The sequence below is a fragment of the Patagioenas fasciata genome, chromosome 1, assembly GCF_037038585.1.
Source record: "Patagioenas fasciata isolate bPatFas1 chromosome 1, bPatFas1.hap1, whole genome shotgun sequence".
Taxonomy (NCBI): domain Eukaryota; kingdom Metazoa; phylum Chordata; class Aves; order Columbiformes; family Columbidae; genus Patagioenas; species Patagioenas fasciata.
In genome coordinates, this window is record NC_092520.1 from 172,744,207 (window position 1) to 172,764,469 (window position 20,263).

General features: G+C 47.2%; 1 protein-coding gene across 5 annotated transcripts in view; it reads left to right on the top strand.

The window, feature by feature from the left end:
• The window catches only part of LOC136100977 (solute carrier family 23 member 1-like), a 71,083-nt gene that overhangs the window by 39,706 nt on the left and 11,114 nt on the right, over window positions 1–20,263 (top strand). For 4 of the 5 annotated variants that reach the window (XR_010651291.2, XM_071800646.1, XM_065836641.2 and 1 more), the window contains exons 1-10: window positions 340–891; window positions 4,335–4,469; window positions 5,765–5,922; window positions 9,685–9,844; window positions 11,164–11,345; window positions 14,716–14,836; window positions 15,167–15,323; window positions 15,521–15,774; window positions 18,871–19,035; window positions 19,851–19,959. Coding sequence is in view for 4 of the 5 variants with exons in the window: in XM_071800646.1 (XP_071656747.1) it covers window positions 838–891; window positions 4,335–4,469; window positions 5,765–5,922; window positions 9,685–9,844; window positions 11,164–11,345; window positions 14,716–14,836; window positions 15,167–15,323; window positions 15,521–15,774; window positions 18,871–19,035; window positions 19,851–19,959 (1,495 nt within the window). In the remaining variant the exon portion in view is untranslated. Of the gene's footprint in view, window positions 1–339; window positions 892–4,334; window positions 4,470–5,764; window positions 5,923–9,684; window positions 9,845–11,163; window positions 11,346–14,715; window positions 14,837–15,166; window positions 15,324–15,520; window positions 15,775–18,870; window positions 19,036–19,850; window positions 19,960–20,263 lie in introns of those variants that run through there. The other variant, XM_071800636.1, reaches the window with a different exon arrangement.

The following is a 20,263-nucleotide window of genomic DNA, read 5'->3' on the forward strand; positions in this document are numbered from 1 at the left end:
CTAGGGTGGGGTGGCTGGAACAGTGTGATAGAGCATCAAATACATTTCTACTTATTAAGAGAGGGGTAACTGTGCTTTGTGCCATCTGATGATCACCATTCAGCTAGGATCCTTAGCTGAATTGAGGTAATCAGATGACCTGAAGTAGTCCTTTTTAAATCTTAAGTCTTTTATGCCTCCCTGGTGTCATGTTCTGATGGCTTGATTATTGGTTGCCACCTTAAATAGGTTCCCAGTAAAATCCTCGTTCTTTTCATGTTGTAATAGGATTATCATATACGATGATGACATTTGTACCTAAGCCAGAGTACGCAGCGGTCTACATGAGGAAAACGTGAAACCATCCAGGAACTGAATTTTCTAAAGATCAGCACAAAGCTCTTCAAACAGGCCCAACCCACACAGAAAATGCATGTTCCTGTTGAATCAATAATGAAGCAACAGGTTTCAAGGCTGTGCCAGGAAAACAGGGAAATGTCTCGCCTCTCTGATACCCTCTCACACTCTTACCTACGGAGGAAGATTTTTCTGCCATCAGTTACGGATTCACTCAGCCCAGGGAAGGGCTGCCTTCCAGTTTGGTTTGAATGCCGATCCTCTAATCAGCTGGAGAAAAGGAGTCCCTTATATAAGCCAAGGGAAAGGAAATGCTGCTGTGATACGGCTCACATGAATAGCCAGGACTGAGTGCTGGTTGTCTCCCAAATACCAGCTTTTGCGTCTTCTTACCCCGTTTTTTTAGAGCTGTGTTGAAGTGGGAGAAGTGGCTATTTGTGAGCCTTTCTTTCCTCTTCCTACTTTCTTTTTCAAGGCAGTCGGTGAAGGCAAGTGGAAGACATGACCCTCTCCTCAGACAAAGAGCTCAACGGGTTAGATAACCCCAGCTTCGTGGTGAGTCTCTCAAGGGTAATTCTTGCATAAATGGGTGTGAGCCCTGCGGAAGGAGGAGAAAGGGAAAACCAGGGGGCTCAGACTGGCTGCAAGGATGCTGGTGTGTGGTAAACATCTGTCTCGGCTCCTTTATCAACAGGAATCCGAGGAATGGTTCCCTCACTACAGCCTGCTGCTGCTGTAGACTCGGTGTCCTTTCTACTCGCTGGCACCCTTTGTCTTCTCTTTTTCCCCCATTATTTCTAAAATGATAGCATAGATGAATGGCAGCACAAGCGTATCTGCACTGAAAAGCAAACGAGCTTGCGGTTCCTTGTGTCTTTGTCCCTGGGCAGAGCATTCGATGTATTAATTAGTAAAATTACAATAGAAATTTAGCCTAGTGAAGAGTGTGTGTTTGTCTTCTGGATCTATTTCTAGCAGGGTGAACTGGCAGAGAGGTGGGAGAAAAAGGGATTTAGGTGTCAGCGGGGGAGGGCACCCTGTAGGGTTACAACAGGGTGGTAAAAGCTGTAAATGATGTGTCAATTCAGGGGTGGGCCACAGAGCAACACCCTGGGGCACAGGGTCACCTCCATTAGAAACCAAAAGAGCCACTTATGTTCTGACAGCAGGTGTGAGAGTGGTGTCTTTGTACCACAGTACAGACCACCTGCCCGGGGGGCCTTGGAGGTAGGATTTAACCTCCTGGTGTCCAGGTCTCCTATTTCCCACATAACTTAGTGAGCTTGCTGAGAGCAGTGGGGGTGCTGGCAGAGCCCTAGGGAGGTGTTCTGAGCAATGCAGAGGTTTTCTTTGGCTGTTATTAGTGGTCTCCATTTCTACCTGTTCTGCCATAAGGCCTGTGACTTCTGGTTTGAATCACCTCAAAGAAGGTAGAAGACAGAGGGCTTTTACCTGTGGTTTAAGCAGCTCAATTTCTGACCACCTTCCTGACGCGCTTATTGAAGATGCTGTTGAGGCCTCTGATTCTTTGTCTGGAGACTGAGGCACAAGGAGGGTGTCCTGGTTCCCTGGGTTTGTGGGAGCAGCTGGACTGAGGACCACCAGCAGTGGTTCCTCGTTTCCACTCTGGACTGCTCCTGCTTGTCCTCCTGCCTGAATCTCAGTGTCACAGACTGATTGAGGTTGGAAGGGAGGTCAACTTGTCCAACCCCCCTACTCAAGCAGAGTCACCTAAAGCCAGTTGTCCAGGACTGTATCTAGACAGTTCTTTAATATCTCTAAGAACAGAGACTCCACAACCTCCTGGGACAACCCATTCCGTACTTCGCTACCTTCACAGTGAGAAAGTGTTTCCTGATGTTAAGACAGGACCTCTTGTGTTTCATTTTGAGCCCACTGACTCTGGTCCTTTGTCCTCCTGTTATCTTCATTCCATCCTTCTCCTACTGAACCCTGCTCTTTCCCTCCAGCTCTTGGGGAGGATCAGGCATTCATGTGATGGTCATGCGGGGCTGTTACTGGCACGCTGGAATATACACAGGAAAAGCTGCAATACAAGGAAATGAGCTTACTGCTGTCCTCCTGTCTTAGGATTCATCTACCCGTGGTGTTATTTAGGAGTAGCTGTCCCCAAATAACTCCGTGCATGAGCAGTCCTAAATACCTTGCTGTACATTTGTTAATCCAAGGCTCAGGCTGTCTTGTTCTGAAATGAAAATGTCTCCACAGGGAATTATTCCGGAATACCTTTTGCTCTTGAAGTTCATGCCTGAGTTTAGTTTGAATTAACTCTGCTTTCACCTATCTATTTTCAAGTATCTGTAATGCTCCCAGCCTGCCTACGCTGGATAAATACACTGTGTTTAAAAGGTATTACATAGCACATTTTCAACAGTGTGATCTAAAATGGGACTTTGGAGACTCAGCTGCGAGAATGGAAACCTGGAAGTTTCAGGCAAATGATGAAGTCCTTCAGGATTCATCTGCCACACCTGCAAAATTTACAGCTGAATGTAACATTAATTTTACATCCCTATTCCCTGACTGAAGCACAAGCTGTTTGCCTCCATCAGTAGTTAGGCTGGGAGTGTTACTGCAGCCACTTCTCTTTGCTGGGCATTTCAGAGTCTTCAGGTTTCAGCAGGACCTGGAAAATAAATAAATACTTTTAAAAAAATCATCATTTGGTGCTGACAAACTGGTTGATCATCTCCTGACAGCAGGTTTCTGTCCCTGCCTGAGGGACCAGGGCATCCCAGCCCAGAAAAGCTCCCTGCTGCTGGCATGGTGAGGACTCACTGGCTGGAGAAGGGCCAGTGAAACAAATGGTTTGGGATGTTGTGGCTTCCCAGGCAACCTCCCTCTACCCCATGTGGGTGTGTGTACAAAGCGGTATGTGTGTGCATGTGTGTGTGTGCGCACATATGTAGTCAGACGTCAGGGTGGGATGGAAGAAGGAAAGGACAACTTCGCTTAAAAACTGTGGCAACTGAAGCAAAACAATATTTTGCTTTCCTTGGCAAAACACATCTTTGTATAAAGAAGGTCTGCAAGGTGTACAGCTCCCTGGGGAGGCCTGAGGCTTCTGTCTTCCTGGAAGGAGATCCCAGCCTTCCTGGGGAGCTATTTCAGACCCCGTCACCAACCTGAGCCCCCAGATCCCCAGGCTGTCTTCTGGTCCCCAGTGCTGCCCTCACCCTGGGTCACACCTCAGGGTGCCAGTCCCCACAGCCGGCAAGGGGAGCTGGGAGAGCACCCCATACCCCTGCTTTGAGTTGGCTCCTTTGATATGCATGACAAGACTCCTTATCTACTGGTGTCCCTGTGTTTCACCCATTTGATACCCCTGCTTTGAGTCAACTCCTTTGATATGCATGCCAAGACTCCTTATCTACTGGTCTCTCTGTGTTTCACCCATTTCCTCCCTAGGAGCAAGGTTTTCTCGTAAGATAAAGGGCAGGTGTGTTTATTGAGGTGGAACATTTGTAAGGGTGAGTGTAAAGAGGCTGGAAAGAGAAGATTTATGAAAATGAAATATAAAACATGCTTCTACTCTGTAATTAGTAGCGGCCAAATTGTTTTAGCATATTTTATCAAGAGTGCTTTTTGGGTGGGACAGCCGGGAGGGACAGAGTCCAGGGATCAGTGCAGTTTTCACTAGTTAACACACTGTACACTCTTTCTTGTTTCTAGTCACGGTTTCTCCATCCTCAGCTAGACATTAATGATACTAATGCACCTTTTCCAGATGTCCCTTTGAGGTTGAGACACTCTCAAATGTTTCTTCTGGTCTAAACATACACGTGCATATAAAAAATTTCCATAGGTGTTTTAACCTGTTTTCATTTCCACGCTTGCTCTTCCTTTTTATCCTGCCCTTGCTGAAAGCCACATGCGAGTTATTCCTGTAAGACGTGGAGCACAGCTGCAAGAGAGGTGTCTGCTGGTTGCCTGCAGAGCTGGGCTGTGGCTAATGAAGGGTCTCTCCTGTTTACCAGGGTGAAGATGGGAGCCACCACTGTGCTGCCCAGGGCCCCAAGGAAGGTGGGGGCATGGGCCACGGCAGCACCAAGCTTGCCTACACTGTCACGGACGTTCCCCCCTGGTACCTGTGCATCCTGCTGGGCATTCAGGTGTGATGGGGGAGCAGGTGGAGGCTGGGGATGGGTGGAAGTTTCATGGCTGTTTATCTGGTTAAACCTGAATTTGGGGATGCTTCACCTTCACTAGGTGTGAATGGAACTGTGGGCTGGATCTCTGTAAACTCAGGTCCTTCCGATTGCCTCCTGCGCACCGGCTGTCATCCTCGTGCCCACAGCTACACTGCACCCCTTGAAGGGAAAATGGGAAGGAAGAGTCCTGGGGCTGGAGCCAAATAATTATTAAGAACAGGTTGGATACCAGGGCTGAAGATAGCCAAATGTCTAAGGGCTTCTGAATGGCAGAAGCCATTCTGCTATTCTCCCCACGGCAATAAAAAGTAAGCAGAAGGGCCCATGCTGCTTTGGCTGGTGTCCATACCAATGTGCGTTAAATGACACAGTGCCACCAATGCCACGCTAGATATGTGCCATCAGGGAAGGGAGACCTCAGAGTGATGAAGGTACCGATGGGCTGTCCTTGGAGCTTGGTGGACACTTTGTACTTTGTTTCCTTAAACAGTCATCTTAGATGCGGAGAGTATTATGATAAGATTTTCTGATCATATCTGCATCATAATTTTAATCAAACATGCTTCTAATGAGCACAGTGAGTTTCAGAGTGCCACCACTTCCATCCCTGCTGTCCTGTGCTCTGAGATGAGAACTGGGAAGTGAGACTGACTGAAACAACCTTGCCTTGCCCATTGTTCACCATGATGAAGGTTAATATTTGAAGCAAAAATAAGTTTGAAAAAATATTTTCACATTTAGTAGTTAAGTGAAGGTCATTGTAGTGACTCTTCAGAAAAATGCAATGCCTGATTTATTGAATTTTTATGGTTATCCATAATTACACTGTATGAGAAAACTACTGATAGCAAAGAATGGGTAGCTTCAATTTGCCAGTTTTTTATGTTATCCTTTGTGATGCAAATGAGATGGACTGAAACATTAGCATTCGCTTTGCCTGATTGCTCTCTCCCCTTACCTTGGGATGTTTATCCTTGGGGATAAACTGGCTGCTTCTGACTGCTCTGGGGAGTTCACAGCACTACAAAAGGTCTTTGGGCATGGAAAGAGGGAGAAGTTAATGGGTATGCATTGCAGTTCTTGTAGGTGCTTTGGAACAGCCCCTAACAGCATTAAGTTGCCGCAAAATTGAATGGATAATACTAGTATCACCCAAACACAAATCTGTGAGTTACTTTTAGATTTTCTTCAACAACATGGGAATAATATACAGCTGGTTTTGTGTCCTTCACCCAGTCTTTCTCTGTGGCTCCTAGCATTTCCTGACAGCCATGGGAGGTCTCGTAGCCATCCCGCTGATCCTCTCCAGAGAGCTTTGCCTCCAGCATGACCTCCTCACCCAGAGCCACCTGATCAGCACCATCTTCTTTGTCTCAGGAATTTGTACCCTGCTGCAAGTCCTCTTTGGAGTCAGGTAGGCAAAATGCAAGAAATGAGACGTGACAAAGTTTGTAAATGAAATTACTATGTGATCGGCCACCAGTCTGTTGTAGAGTTTACATATCAGTAAGGGTCATTTGCTACCCTTGGGCAATGAAGGCACATGCCAAAGCATCCTGAAATTGCTGTATGTGATAGCTTTGCAAGGCTACCTCACTGTTCTGACTTCTGCGTCTCCTGGTACTTGATGCACCTTTGTTTGGGCTTATGAGAAATCTGTCCTACAAAATAATAAACCATTGAAACATGGAGTGAGCGGTATCTGCTTGCTCCTTATCCCAGGAATCCTCCCAGCTGAGGCAGGGCCCTTCTGATCTGAGTCCAGGATAAGAGGGAGCACAGAGCCTGTATGAAGCTCTGGGGCAGGGGATAACTGGGAGAAATTGGAACCCATCTGCCACCCCTTAGGGACTCAGGGAGGAGCTCTGGAGCTTACCCCATTAAGCAGTACCACTTCCCATGCTCAGGGATTCAAGGCACAATCTGAAGGTAAATGCACTTTGCTGCTGAGCTGTTGAATAGCCAGTGATGAGGAGATGAGCATCGAGTTGCCATTCACTACCCAGAAAATGAAGTGTTTAATAAGAGGCATGACTGCAAGCAGTCTCGCCACAAAGATCCTGTATCTTTGCTGGTCTTCCACAATTTCTTTTATTTCCCTTGTCATAACTCTGCACTGCCTCTCTCTTTCCACAGGCTTTTTTTTTTTTTTTTCCTCTAATATGGTGGGAATCTGTGTTTCTTACTTCAAAGGATAAAATCACACATTCTTTGGCTTCCAAATCTGAGGGACCTGCTTAGAAATCTTCTGCCATCAAATCACTGTCAACTACCAGCTCCACAGAATGTTTTTACTGCTCCCGTTTCTTCTCTCAGTGCAACTTTTCCATCTCTGTCTGTCTTAAGAAGTGGCTGTAGGCAGATATCTCCCTGGAAGGTGCTCCTATTCTCCTACATTGCTACAGGATTAGTAGGGGAGAGGGCATACCCTGGCCACAAAAAAAAAAAAAAAAGAGAGAGAATCTGGTTCTTCTCAGTTTGGTTAAATTCAGGCTGGGGTGCACGACTGTGCCTGCTGGTGTGATTCAGGCTGGAGCCCTCCCAGACACTCCCCAAATGCCTTGATGAATACCCAAGAGCCCTAATGTTCACTCCTCACTGTTAGCTGAGGACAAAAGAGTAGCAGGGAGCCTTTCCCATGGCTGAATAGCTAAATGAGGAACAACAGAACAAATTAAGCTGTGAGGAGTTGTTCCTGTAGGATAATCCTGAATGGCTTTTGCTGTGCTGAGGATGTAATTGCCATGTTGCTGGCCCCAACAATTTAATGTGTAAAGACATTCCTGCCAGAAAGGTGGGACTCAGCCTAAAGTGTGGCTGTAGGCAAAACAAGCCTGATGGGACAGTTGGAAGCAGATTTTTTTCTTCTTGTACTGTTTCCTCAAATGCTATAGTAGTTGATAACCATGAGTCCCCAAAAGACAGACAGAAAAATGGTAAATGATGAGTTGGAGGGGATGCATTTACCTGGAAAACATCCGTGCCACTCTCCAAGGCCCCGGGGAGCTCTTGGCTAAGTGCTCTGCACAGTTCACAGTGTCTGTATTTAAGAAAGACTAATTCAGAGGAGAAGAGGAATGGAGACTATCTGTTAATATGGCACGAGGAAGAGAGACCATTCATCTCACAGAGGCTGGCCTGATTGGCCTGGTTAGCCTGGAAAAGCAGCAACTAGAGGGGCACAGCTGCAGCCTGCAACTAGTCTGGGAGAGAAATGGGAGGTATCAAGCAGAGAGAAACCATTTCAGCTAAAATATAATGTTGGCACATGAACAAATGGATGGGAACAGGCCAGGAGATAAGAAGGTTTCCCACCAGGAGTGAGTGCGATTCAGAAGCACCCCTCCAGAAGCAGTAGCCAAGGGAAAAGCTGAGACCACTGCAACCTGCAGCTCTGCTGTGTTATCCACAATGCAAAAGCAATGACAGGTCCCAAACGGCCACCAGACAGACTATCCAAGAGGCTCCTGAGGGGAGACAGAGGTCACTTGCCATTACAGTGAGCCTCCCTTAGCAGATGCTTGGACATCATGTAGTGATGATCAGAGTATAACTTCTACTTGTTTAAACCTGCTGCTTTCCTTGGAAAGAGCTCAACATGGCTTGTATGCATCACCTCCGCACTCCAGTTTGCCCTGGGCCCACTCATGCCAGCACTGGCTGTGAAACAGCTTGAGGGCCAACACAGCAGGAGCTATAAATCTATTGTTAATTCAACAGTGGTGGCACTGAGCCTTCTCTGTTTCTTTTTGTTTGTTTTTTGCTTTGCCCAGCAAAATCCTTTGAAGGCTGCAAGATATTTGGCCGAATGCCATGAATGAGTGACTCCATGGATGACTGATATTCAAATATAACTTACTGGCAAAGCTTTGAGAGTGCTTTGATTATGCATAGCATGAGTAATTGCAGTGCTATAAATATTTGTTTTAGGTGGTGGAGACATGGCGCTAATACAGATATGCTGTCTCTTTATTTTCCTGTGCTTTCCAGAGGATGGTGGAAATGCCCGTTTCAGGGAAATCCGTGCCCTGTGGAAGCACTGACCTGGCTCGCTGCTCTGCTGCTTTTCTGAGCAGGTCCATGACAGCTCCTGACACAAGGAGAGGTTGCTTTAGGGGATGCTCGCATGGGTGATTTCTTAACACAGGAAGCATGGGCACCTCAGAGGTTTCCCTTGGCTTGTTCAGAGCTGTTGTGCCAGCCTGCACCCTTGGGCAGCTTTGGGTTTTTCAGGCATGCTGGAGGAATGGCCAGAACAACTCACACTGCAGTGAGAACTTAATGCCCATAGGGCTTTGAAGAGCCACTCAGGCCTTTTAGGTCTCTATCTCCCTTTCTCCATGGGCGTAAGGAGAAGAGGCTGGTGTAGCTCACAGGAGAACCAGCTCCATTGCATAAAGCTCAGTACGAAGCCAGCGCTGAACGTCTCTGGAGGTGTGAGCTCCTTGCTAGCCTGAGGGGTCTCCAGAGTGAGAGTGTCTCTAAGCCAGGAGATACATGGCGTGGGGAGAGAGACAAGGTCTCACCCAGCCAGTGTGTCCAGACCTGTTCACATAGGTCTCCTTTCCAGTGTCAGTAGAAACAGGGCAGAGTCATTAGCTTCAAACAACTGTACTAAAAGCCAAGTCACATTTTCCGCTGACCTTAGTCTGAGGATGGCTGTGATGTGGAGAGTAGCCAGTGCATGTCCTGGAGTTCATGAGCAGGTTGTGAAGAAGGCAGAGGCAGCTGAAGGGGACAGAGCAAGAAACTGGATATGGGTAAGAATTTGGCCTAGGTCAATGCTGAGCTTTTCTTCAGAGTCTTGCTATCTTTCTTCCTTGATGTCCCCTCCAGCTTTTCCCTTTGGTTTTTGTTTTACTATGTGCAGCTCTGTGGTCTCATCACGACTTAGGAAGACTACTTCTTCCTTAACATGGGGTAGCAGAGTTTGAATCCAGCATCCTTGCCTATGTTTGAACCTGGACTCTTCCCCCTAGGTTGTAGCTCTTGAGTGCAGTGGGCAGCAATTCCAGCCTGCGGTCAGTGAGGGAGACCTGCCAGAACACTTCAAAAGATACTGCCAAAGGCCATGGGCAGACTGAATTTTAAATTTATTTCACTTTCCTTTCTCTCACTCCTATGGAGCTGTGTTTCTAGCATTCTCACTTATCTTTTCCCTCGGCTCTTCTTCCAGGTTGCCTATTATTCAAGGAGGGACTTTTGCGTTCCTGACCCCCACCCTGGCGATGCTGTCTCTCCCCAAGTGGAAATGCCCTGCCTGGACACAGAATGCCACCCTGGTGAATGCCTCTTCACCAGAGTTCATTGAAGTCTGGCAGACGCGGATGCGAGAGGTATATTACATTTTTGGTGCTACCTGCTCTGTATCAGGGCTGTTTGCTTTTAGAAAAGTACCTGACTATGACAGGGCCATCAGTGATGGAGAACCCACCGTTCCCAATGGACCTTGGCCCTCACCCTGTTGCAGTTTCCTAAGCATCTAGTCTCTGGCAGAAAAGCAGGTTCTTTGCTGCTGAACGGGGGACATGCAGTCCTTGCGTGATTTATGGTCTCTGCAAAGTCTGCACTGGTCCAGCCAGATCCCTTCCCCATGAAGCATGGTTAGCTTTGAGGAAGGAAGGAAGATGTCTCCAAGGAAGGGACCCTGTACAGGACCCAAGCACAGGAAACCTAGTGTAAAGAAATGCAAGGACTGTAAATATTAAGAAAAAGTGCATTCTTAAGAAGTCAAAAGAGAGGAGGAAAGGTCAGGGATTTCACTATCTTGTCCTACATCTATTGCCTTATCAGAGTAAACGGCTAAATCTGCTTCTGTCAGTACATATACAGGGATGCCTTGCAAAGCTCTTGGGAAGCATGAGCTCACAAAGGATTTGCTGTGCAGCACAGGCTGTGCTCCCTACTAGTACACGTAAATCTATTACAAGGGCACTGCTGCCTTCTTTCAGGCTGAGTCCTTCACCCCAGGACCCCGTGTTTCTCTTCCCTTTGGAGCCAGAGGAGGGAAGGTGCTGAGGAATGCAGAGGACCCAGCCTGGGTTTATCACCGTGCAGAGAGCAGCCTCACCCCTCAGTCCCCTGCCTGTAGCTGATGTGGGCAATGAATGGCATTTCAGCATGTAATTGCTGGCTACTTAGCAGTGATTGTAAAACACAGCAAAGTTCAGGGTGTGTCCCCAGAGGGAAACCATACAAAAACCAGAAGCTGTAATGACCAGTCTGCCCCACCAGTGTGCTGAAGTGCCCTAAGCCATTCCCAGATTGGGGATGAATGAATACCATGGTCCTGCTCCCATTTTCAGGGCAAGAGCTTTTCCCCTGCATTTAGGGAGAACAGGAAGGGAGGGTGCAGGGAAGCTGGTGCATTTCTGGGTGGCCCAAGAGGACAGGGAGGAGTGGGTCACTGGAACAAAATTAGCCCTGGTGAAGACTAAATTCATCAGCCAAGGGGGGTGATGGTATGTTGGTGCTCTGGTGGTCCTTCTCCACACATGCTCAGCGAGGCTTTGCTGTAGTCAGTGGGAAGCCTCTGTGCTGGTCTGTCACTGGAAGCTGAGCTTGGCTCTCATGCTGGTTTTGCACTGACTTGTTAAGGAAAAGCTCAACAACTGGAGCTCCCTCCAACCTCTGCTCTCTTCCTACATATTTCCAGGTGCAAGGAGCTATCATTGTAGCTTCCTGCTTTCAAATATTCGTGGGATTTTCTGGCCTGCTTGGATTTCTGATGAGGTTTATCGGCCCCCTGACAATTGCCCCCACCATCACCTTGGTTGCTCTACCCCTCTTTGACTCAGCCGGGGACGACGCTGGGCAGCATTGGGGCATAGCATTCATGTAAGTAAGTCTTACTTCCCTGTGGGAAAGCTGAGAATACACAAACTGCCTACCTCTAATATGAAGTCAAGTGTTGCAGTCTGTAGCAGGGTTCCCCTGGGTTGGAGATTTATATTTTGAGCTCTAACGTGTGCCAGTCTTGTGGAAGACAGTAGTGTGGCAAAATTTCCCGCCCCCAGGAGGTTAGAGCCCTCAGCAACAAAGCAAAACTCAAAAACGAGTTAAAAAAAATTCTGATTTTTGAGAAAATCCGAAGGTCAATAGAGAAACAGGTCTTTCTCATGTGTGGTTCCTGGAGACAGTCTATGCACATTGTCTTACACACTCATTATTCAAGTTAAAAAAAATTCCTAAAATGGTAAACACTTAGAGTTAGGTGTTCCTTGAGTTAAAATAGCTGGTACTTTATGTATTGTTTTCACATGATGAAGAGGAATTGTTTTCTCCACAAAGGGCCTGGGGAGCTCTGGAAATGTTTGCACATGTGGTTTTGCAGTGTTGAGAGCTGTTTCAGGGATATTTGTGTGCGTGCCCTTATGCATGAGTGTATGAGTGTGTTCGTAATAGGATTTCCTCAGTATTTCAGAAACTAATTCAAAAAGTAGAAATGCCACTGCATGGTTCCCCTGCAGTTTTGGCACCTTCAGCTCCCTAAAGCAGAGCTCAGCTTGGGACAGCACACAGCAGGAGTAGATTGTCATCCTCTCTGTGGGGTCCCATCAGTTTGCTAGTGCTTTCAGAGATGCCTTTGGAGACTCAGGGACAGGCTTGACTGTAGCCCCAGGAAGGCAGTGTACTGTTGTGGGGACATACTCTGGTCCACCTCTGTTGGGTTCTCTTCTCCTCCCTGCACCTGCCTTCCCAGGCCCCAAAAGCCACCTCTCTTCTCCACCTCCAGTTCCTCATTTAACTGGTTTCTTCCACCAGCACTCCATATGACCACAGACCCTGCCTTTCCTTTCACTATTTGTTTCTCCTGCTGCATTTCTGGCTTCTTGTCCTGTTCTCCAGCTCCGATAATTTGTCCAAACCCCTTTGCTTAGCCAGTCTGAATTTTCCCTTCAAGATGTATATCCTTGTCTGGACTATCATAGTTTTCTGCCTCCTTTCTCCAGTTAGTGGCTTCTAGTCTCAGTCCTTTGCTTGACCTCTTTGCCAAACTGCTCTGCTCCATTAATGGGGTCCCAGACCATGTCCCTGTTCTCAGCCCTGATCACCCTTTCTGTCCTGTTCATTTCTGTACTGTCCTCTTCCCATGCTAATCCCAGAGCTTTCTTTCCTGACTCAGACATCTTAGCCCCAACCTGATCATTGTGCTTTGAGCTGTCTGAATTTGTGTCCTCTTTTGCTGCCTCCTCCATGCTCCCTGGGTGCCATCAGGGAAAGCATGAAAGGCGGGATGGAGAAGGCAAGAGCCACGTGGTCTCAGCCTTGCTGTCCAGCCCCATCACATCCCAAAGCTCCCATGATGTTACCCGCTGTTGCCTCAAGAAACTGGTCTTGTGCTGCTTGCTTGCTCCTTAGCAATGGTGCATACACACGTCATTGCTGGGCAAGGCCTGGACAGACTCAGATAGCCTACAGTCTTTATAAGCTGCAAATGCTACAGCCTGAGATGTTTCTGCTGATTGCTTGGGACCTGGCATGAATGATCACTGTTACAGACTGGTCATAGTTGAGCAGATTTTTGTGAGAAAGATCAATATTCCTCACTCCAAAGAACAAGTTCTACTAAATCTCTATCATTTCTGCTCCAGGTCATAAGCAGACCCTGCTACTGCTCATGGCAAAATGACCTTCTCCATGCAGACTATATACTATGTTTATTTCCTGAACATCACTCTTTGAAATAGGTTTGGGATATATTTTTCAAGAAATATTTGGCCTGAAGCTGACATTTTCCATGGAAATTTTCATCCTGAATGGGTAAAGTTAGACAGAATTATAAGCAGCTGAAAATAGCATTTGTTAATGGAATATGTCAGGCAACCTGAATAATAAGCAGTGACACCTACCTGAGATAGATGAGGGCTCTGCAGTGATTCATAAGGCTGCCAAGCCCCTTTGTTAATGCAAATGCACAAGCTATGCACTGACACAGTCTGTCTGGGCTCTGTAGCTTTAGAAACCAAAAATGGAAACCAGTTCCTCCTCAGACTTTCTGCCTCCAGTCATTCAGTGCTTTGAATCATGACTGATAGATAAACTTTGGTCACATGTCATGGCGTGTCTTTGCAGAGAGGTGAGGTTAACATTTCCTTTGTACTGCTGGTATTCTGCCTGCCCATGAATATTGCACCTATAGCTCACCACCCTTTCCTGCATGGAAAAATACCACTTTTCCGTGCACTGTCACTGCACTTCAGCCAGTGCAATTGATTTCTCACCAAATCTTATTGCGATCAATTAACTCAATGTATACAATTAAGTTTTGTCAGAAAAAAAATGAGGAGCCCTTCAGAGGCTTGGTTAACATAAGAGGAAAGTACCCAAGGTCTTCTACCAGCTCAACAGTTGAGTCCCTTCCCTCTCACCACATATCACAGCCTCCAGCTTCATCTGGTTGCCCTTTCTAGGCAGAGAGACAAAGGGCTTGCTGTGAGTGCATTGAGCTGTGCTGCCATTACAGGAGATGTGTCCTACACAAGTGATGGGAGAGGAGCTGCACCTCTTTGTTGCTTCCACCACAATGAGCCCTGGGTGCTGCCAGGGGCACACATGAGCCTTGGAAGACTCCTCCACTGAGGAGCCCTCACAGACCAGAAGGCCATGATCTCCCCATCTTGGCTGACTGGGAGGTCTGTATGGGCACTACCTGCAGCCCCATAGTCCAGCCACATTTTTATCATTCAAAGCAGGGACTTGCACAACCAAATCAAATCCTCTTTCTTTTCTCTGTGGCACGTAGGAGCTTTTTGCCACTTACGGCGTAGCATAGGTAAACCTGAAATCACTAAACCAATACATCCTCTATTTCCAGTATATCTGAATCACACGGAGGTTGAGGAACAGTTTCCTACATAGCTTGCCTGGACCTTGCACACCTTTCATGTTTTTCTTTTATTCAAGTGTCATTTTTAAGCTCTGGTAACGATGTTATACACCATGATGTACCATCTGTGGGCTGGTTTTGAAACAAAAGTGACAAAAAAAATATTTGCAAATACAGCAAAGCTGTTGGTAGTGTGATGGAAAGCTTGTTCAATCCTAGGCTTGGCAGAGTGGGGAGCCATCCTCTGGTACTGAGAGCCTGGTTTTGGGGGTCCTCTGAAATCCTGGGTCCTTGGGCAGCAGGTCTTCAGTTAATGTGGGGACAAATGGGCATCTTAGCACCCACTTTGTCTCATGGTCTGGTTTTCCCTTCTGCTAGGACTATTGCTGTCATAGTTCTATTCTCTCAGTACCTGAAAGATGTCCCTGTGCCGCTGCCGTCCTACCAGAGAGGCAAGAGTTGCCACGTCTCCCTGGTCTACCTCTTCCAGATCTTCCCGGTACGTTGCAGTCCCCGGAGACCAAGTGGTCGTGGTGGAGGGACTGACCTCACCTGCCCTGGGATGTCTGGGGTCTTTCCACTCGTGTCTGGTCGAGGTAGTGCTTCCCAGCCCAGCTTGCACAGTGAGGAGGTGGAGGGGGAGAAGGTCTCCATGGTCCTGCATCTGGGACGGCAAGGAGGGAGAAAGGGCCACCAGGACCCCCGTCATCCTTCTGCCTCCATCCTGCGTACAGGGGAAAGGGTCAGGCAGGGAAACACCTTGTCCCCCACAAACATGCCAGATTTGGCCATGCTCTAACTGGACCTCACTGGTGCATGTGATGGGCAGGTGCTGCTGGGGCTGTCCCTGAGCTGGTTGCTCTGCTACGTGCTGACAGTGACAGACATCCTCCCTGCGGACCCCACCACCTATGGCCACCTGGCCCGGACAGACACCCGTGGGGACGTTTTGTCCCGGGCTCCCTGGTTTCGGCTGCCTTACCCAGGTACCACAGCCTCCCCTTTCCCATCCCACCATGCTACTCCCTGTTCTGGCTTGCAGCTCTGCTTGTGGCTAGCAGGGGGAGGTAAAATGCCAAAATTCAGGCAAACACCCACAAGCATCCTTGCTGTCATCCCTGCCTTGCAACACATTTCAGGGCAAATGTGCCCCACCAACCTGAACTGAGTTTTTTACTTGCAGGCCAGTGGGGAGTGCCGACTGTCAGCCTGGCTGGGATATTTGGCATCTTAGCCGGGGTGATCTCCTCCATGGTAGAGTCCGTGGGAGATTACTACGCCTGTGCCCGCCTGGCTGGGGCCCCGCCACCACCAAAGCACGCCATCAGCCGTGGGATAGGAGTGGAAGGCATCGGCTGCCTCCTGGCCGGGGCCTGGGGGACCGGGAATGGCACCACATCGTACAGCGAGAACGTGGGGGCCCTGGGCATCACCAAGGTGAGCCTTGCTGCAACAGGCTGGTTGCTGTGCCCTGGCCCTCCTGGAGGTTCCCCCAGGGGTGTATTTATAAAGATATGGTGCACATGGGCATGTGCTGGACCTGGCGTGTGATATTAGCCCATCTCCTGCAAGGCACGCTTGAAAAACATGCCCTGGCACATTGGTGACCACCTCAGCAGCACCCAACAGAGGTGGTCAGTCCCTCTCTTCCATTGCGTATGGTCTGCACATGGGATGAGTACAGGTTATCGTTACTCACAGCACCTGGCTTAGGTGAGACTAAAGAGAGTATGTTACATCTGAGCTAATCTGGAAACTTCCTGAGGACTGACTTTATCAAAGATTCTCTGTCTGTCTGTCTGTCTCTCTGTTTCTCTGTCTTCCTAAATATGTTTATGGAGAGGAGAGGAGAAAAAAGAAAATATTTAACAGGACTTCAAATTCCACAAGTTTTATAACCCAAGAATAGCAATCATATGAAACTTTGCCATCACATTTTATAGTCCCAAAGAAATAGTCTAAGTTTTATGTTTTTACCTCTCTATAAAGTTTTGTGAATCCCTTGAGTATCTTATTGCTCTTATAAGGGAAGGAAATTTCCAGAGATAAGCTTGACAATCAGATCTGAGATTTTCACTAAGCTTTCCAACCAGGAGATGGGTACATCCAGCAGCCAACTGGAAAACATTTTTAAATCATTGTCAAATAAGCAATGTCATATCAGCAGAGCTGTGAGTCGGTAAACAAATGTGGAATTTGACTTAGGGCTCCCACTCTGTAATAATGCTTGTTTCACTGGATTTTATAAACCTCACTCACAATAACCATATTTCACAGACTGAAGCATTAGTGTCTGTTCGAGGTGGCTGCTTCCAGCAGCAAGGGCTGTCTGGATGTCTGCATGGAGACCAGTTCAGCCTGTCACCACATGTAAATTGTCACTATGAAATCTGTGCATATTGACTATACACCTGAGCCTATTCTTTTCCGACATTTAGTTTGCTGTGTACATTATGTGTATGGGATGTAGCATAATGCAGAAGTGCCCGGACTCATAATTTTCAGATCACAGGACATGTTCTCTCCATGTGTGCAAAGTCCTTCAGGTGGACACAGCATCCTTGCAGACTCAAGAGAGCTGTTTCCCTTACGTCGCACCTCTGCTCACCTTTTTCACTCTTAAGAGAGCAGAAAATACAGTCTTATTTCAGTCAGACTTAAATCAGTGTAAAGATTCTGGCTGGGGTAGATGGGGATGTATATAAGAAATGGAAACACAAAGGGAATTGTTTCCTCCACTTAAACAGAGGTGTCCAGCACCACCAGAAACATCTTTGGAGATCTCAGAAATCCACAGGGGCTGTCAGATAAGGCAAAGGAGAAGCTGCTGGAAGCTGTCAAGATGCAACATCTTAAATGGCACCAGACATCTATGTTTAAGCTGCTTGATCAAGCTCAGCATGCTGGAACTAAGCCCTCCTTTCCAAGAAAAGAAGGGGAGGATTTTAAGGAGAGGTAAAGACCTCAAAGTCACCATATACATATCAGGAAACCATGCAGTTTCTTTGACCTTAAAAAAAGGACCTGATTTTCTTATTTTCCTGACATAACTGAAACAAACTCAAAGCTAGAGGCTTTAGCAGTATGTGCTCACTGTTGTGGTATCAGTGGATTAGTTAATTAGCCTTCAAGGCCAACTCCATGTACTGGGTAATTGGACATTTTGGCAAATTAAGCATCTGAAGCTTCATTCTAATCCTGGAACAAACAGATCTTTTGGCTTTTATTAAATTACATTTTGATAGTAATGATGTCCTGAGGTTTTAAGCCAAGGAATATAAAAAGCCCACCTGAAGGCAATGCATGATTTTATTTTGAAACTCCCCACCAAATCTTTTTCATTTATCTTTCACAATCAAGTAAGACTTAAAATATTTTAAATGAACATGTGTAAGAAAATACTTAAAAAGAGACACTACTAGTTACTGGGAGTGTTTTTGTGGAGAGCTTTCACAAAAAGCCCTTCCTGCAAATAAGACATTCTTCAGATATTTAATGGGAGGGATTAAAATATTTAATGGAATTATGAAATGTTTGCAGTGGATTACAGAGTCTCCCTGCCTAGGACACAAACATTGTAAATCTTAGCATGATTTTTTAAGCTATCCAAGTTTTGGTGTGACACATTGTATCTTGAAGTCCAATAAATATTCCTTTTCTTTTTAGTTTCAATACTCTGTAAATGTCTCTCTCATCCCTTTGTTTGTCAGATACTCTTTTTCTTTCCTATTCACATGCTCTTACAGATCTGAATGAAAGGCATGGCTTGGCACTTCATCCTGTCTTTGTTATAGTGCCCAACCAAGAAAAGGCCACCCTGCCTCTTCCTAGGGAAAAAAATGAGGACTAAATGGCTTTACTGAAGCTAGATGGGTGATGAGAGATAGGGGCAGATCAAGAGACTTCCCCACTTCTTATTAGCCATTTGTTGATCATGGAAAGAATGTATCAGATCCCAGAGCTTGGGATGGAAGCAGCCAGCCTGGTCAGCTCTCTTCTCCCAAATCTTCGTCTCCAGGGAATGGAGGCATCGGTGTGGGACACCTAGTTGAAAACCATTTTCAGATGGCAATCCAAACCCTGGTGGAAGGATTGTCCAGGGAATAGACTGAATGACTGCAGTGCCAGACAGTGGGTCTGCCAAGACATTTCTAGGTTGGAGGGAAAGCAAAGTTGTCTGTGGGGATTACTGTGCTCTTCATTTCATAATAAACTTTTTGTTTAACAGCAAATTGTTAAAGTCCTGACAACAGTAAGAAAGAGGATAACATCAAGTAAATAGGTGTGGATCCTTGATTGCTCTCAGAGTGTCTTTCATGATAAATATTTACTAGTGTGCAAATGCCGACGCTTCACATGGAGCGCGAGCATCCCAGCTCACCAGTGGCTGCACCTGAACTTGCGACTGAATGTGCCATTGAGTGCTTTGTCCAGAGGGACAACCACTGCCTGGCAGATGGGTGCTGAAGCCTGCCATCCTTCCTCTCTCCGCGCCGGTCGGTGTGTGACTGCCTCTTCTTCCTCTTGCCCCAGGTAGGGAGTCGAATGGTGACCATTGCCGGGGCCTGCGCTATGCTCTTGAGTGGCATCTTTGGGAAAGTTGGGGCGATACTTGCCAGCATACCCACCCCCGTGGTCGGAGGCATGTTCCTGGTCATGTTTGGAGTAATCACGGCAGTGGGGGTCTCCAATTTGCAGGTAACAGCTGCGTGAGTACCATTTCATCCCTAGGGAAGGGGACTTTGGTTTCAAGTCAGGTTATGTTGGAGAGGATCCAGAGGAGGCCACCGGGATGATCAGAGGGCTGAAACACCGCTCCTATGAGGACAGGCTGAGAGAGTTGGGGTTGTTCAGCCTGGAGAAGAGAAGGCTCCAGGAAGACGTTATTGTGGCATTTCAGTACTTAAAAAGGGCCTATAAGAAAGATGGGGACAGACCTTCTAGCAGGGCCTGTCGTGGTAGGACAAGGGGTCATGGTTTTAAACTAAAGGAGAGGAGATTCAGGATAGACATGAGGAAGAAATTTTTTACAATGAGTGTGGTAAAACAGTGGAACAGGTGGCCCAGAGAGGCGGGAGATGTCCCAGTCCTGGAAATGTTTGAGGCCAGGCTGGATGGGGCTCTGAGCAACCTGATCTAGTTGAAGATGTCCCTGCTCATTGCAGGGGGTTGGACTAGGTGAGCTTCAAAGGTCCCTTCCAACTCAGACTATTCTATGATTCTTACCAGGCCAAGTCAGACAAAACCACACTGCGGCAAATGCAAACATTTGCATTGGCAGTTCCTCGGGTGAAGGTGAGGGCACATACCCAGAGGGGCTACATTGCAGAGGGCTCCCTGGCTGGGCAGGACTTGCTGGCCTTGGGCAGCAGGATCACTAATGCCCCAGCAGCACCAGGGTTGCTGTGTGGGTCCATTCCTGTGTGCAGTGTTTACGTCCGAGCACGTCTCATGAACAGTAATCCACAGATTTGGGTAATTGCAAATGTAATGTATGCATTTTCTCTGTGCAGTACACAGATATGAACTCCTCTAGAAATATCTTTATCTTTGGATTTTCTGTATTTGCTGGCCTTACGATTCCCAACTGGGCGAGCAAAAATAGTGCACTGCTGGAAACAGGTAAGAAACAACATCAGAGCAGTTTCTGTAGCATAAAACTGAAGCAAAGGCTGATCCAGATAAATCTTTTAAAATACGGTTTTTCCTCATAAAAGCCTGAAACCTGTGGTTTGACTTTTGCTTGTTTCTTTCTGGGAGGGCTGTTCTTGCCCTTTGCTCTGATGCACAGCTCTGGTGTGAAAATCTCTGCCCTTGGTCAGTGACTGCGCCTCAACAGATTTCTGCCAGGCTAAGGATTGCAGAGCTCTTCCTTGGGACACATTCCCAAGATGAGGCTTTGGGTAGGAGAATACTCCAGGGCTGA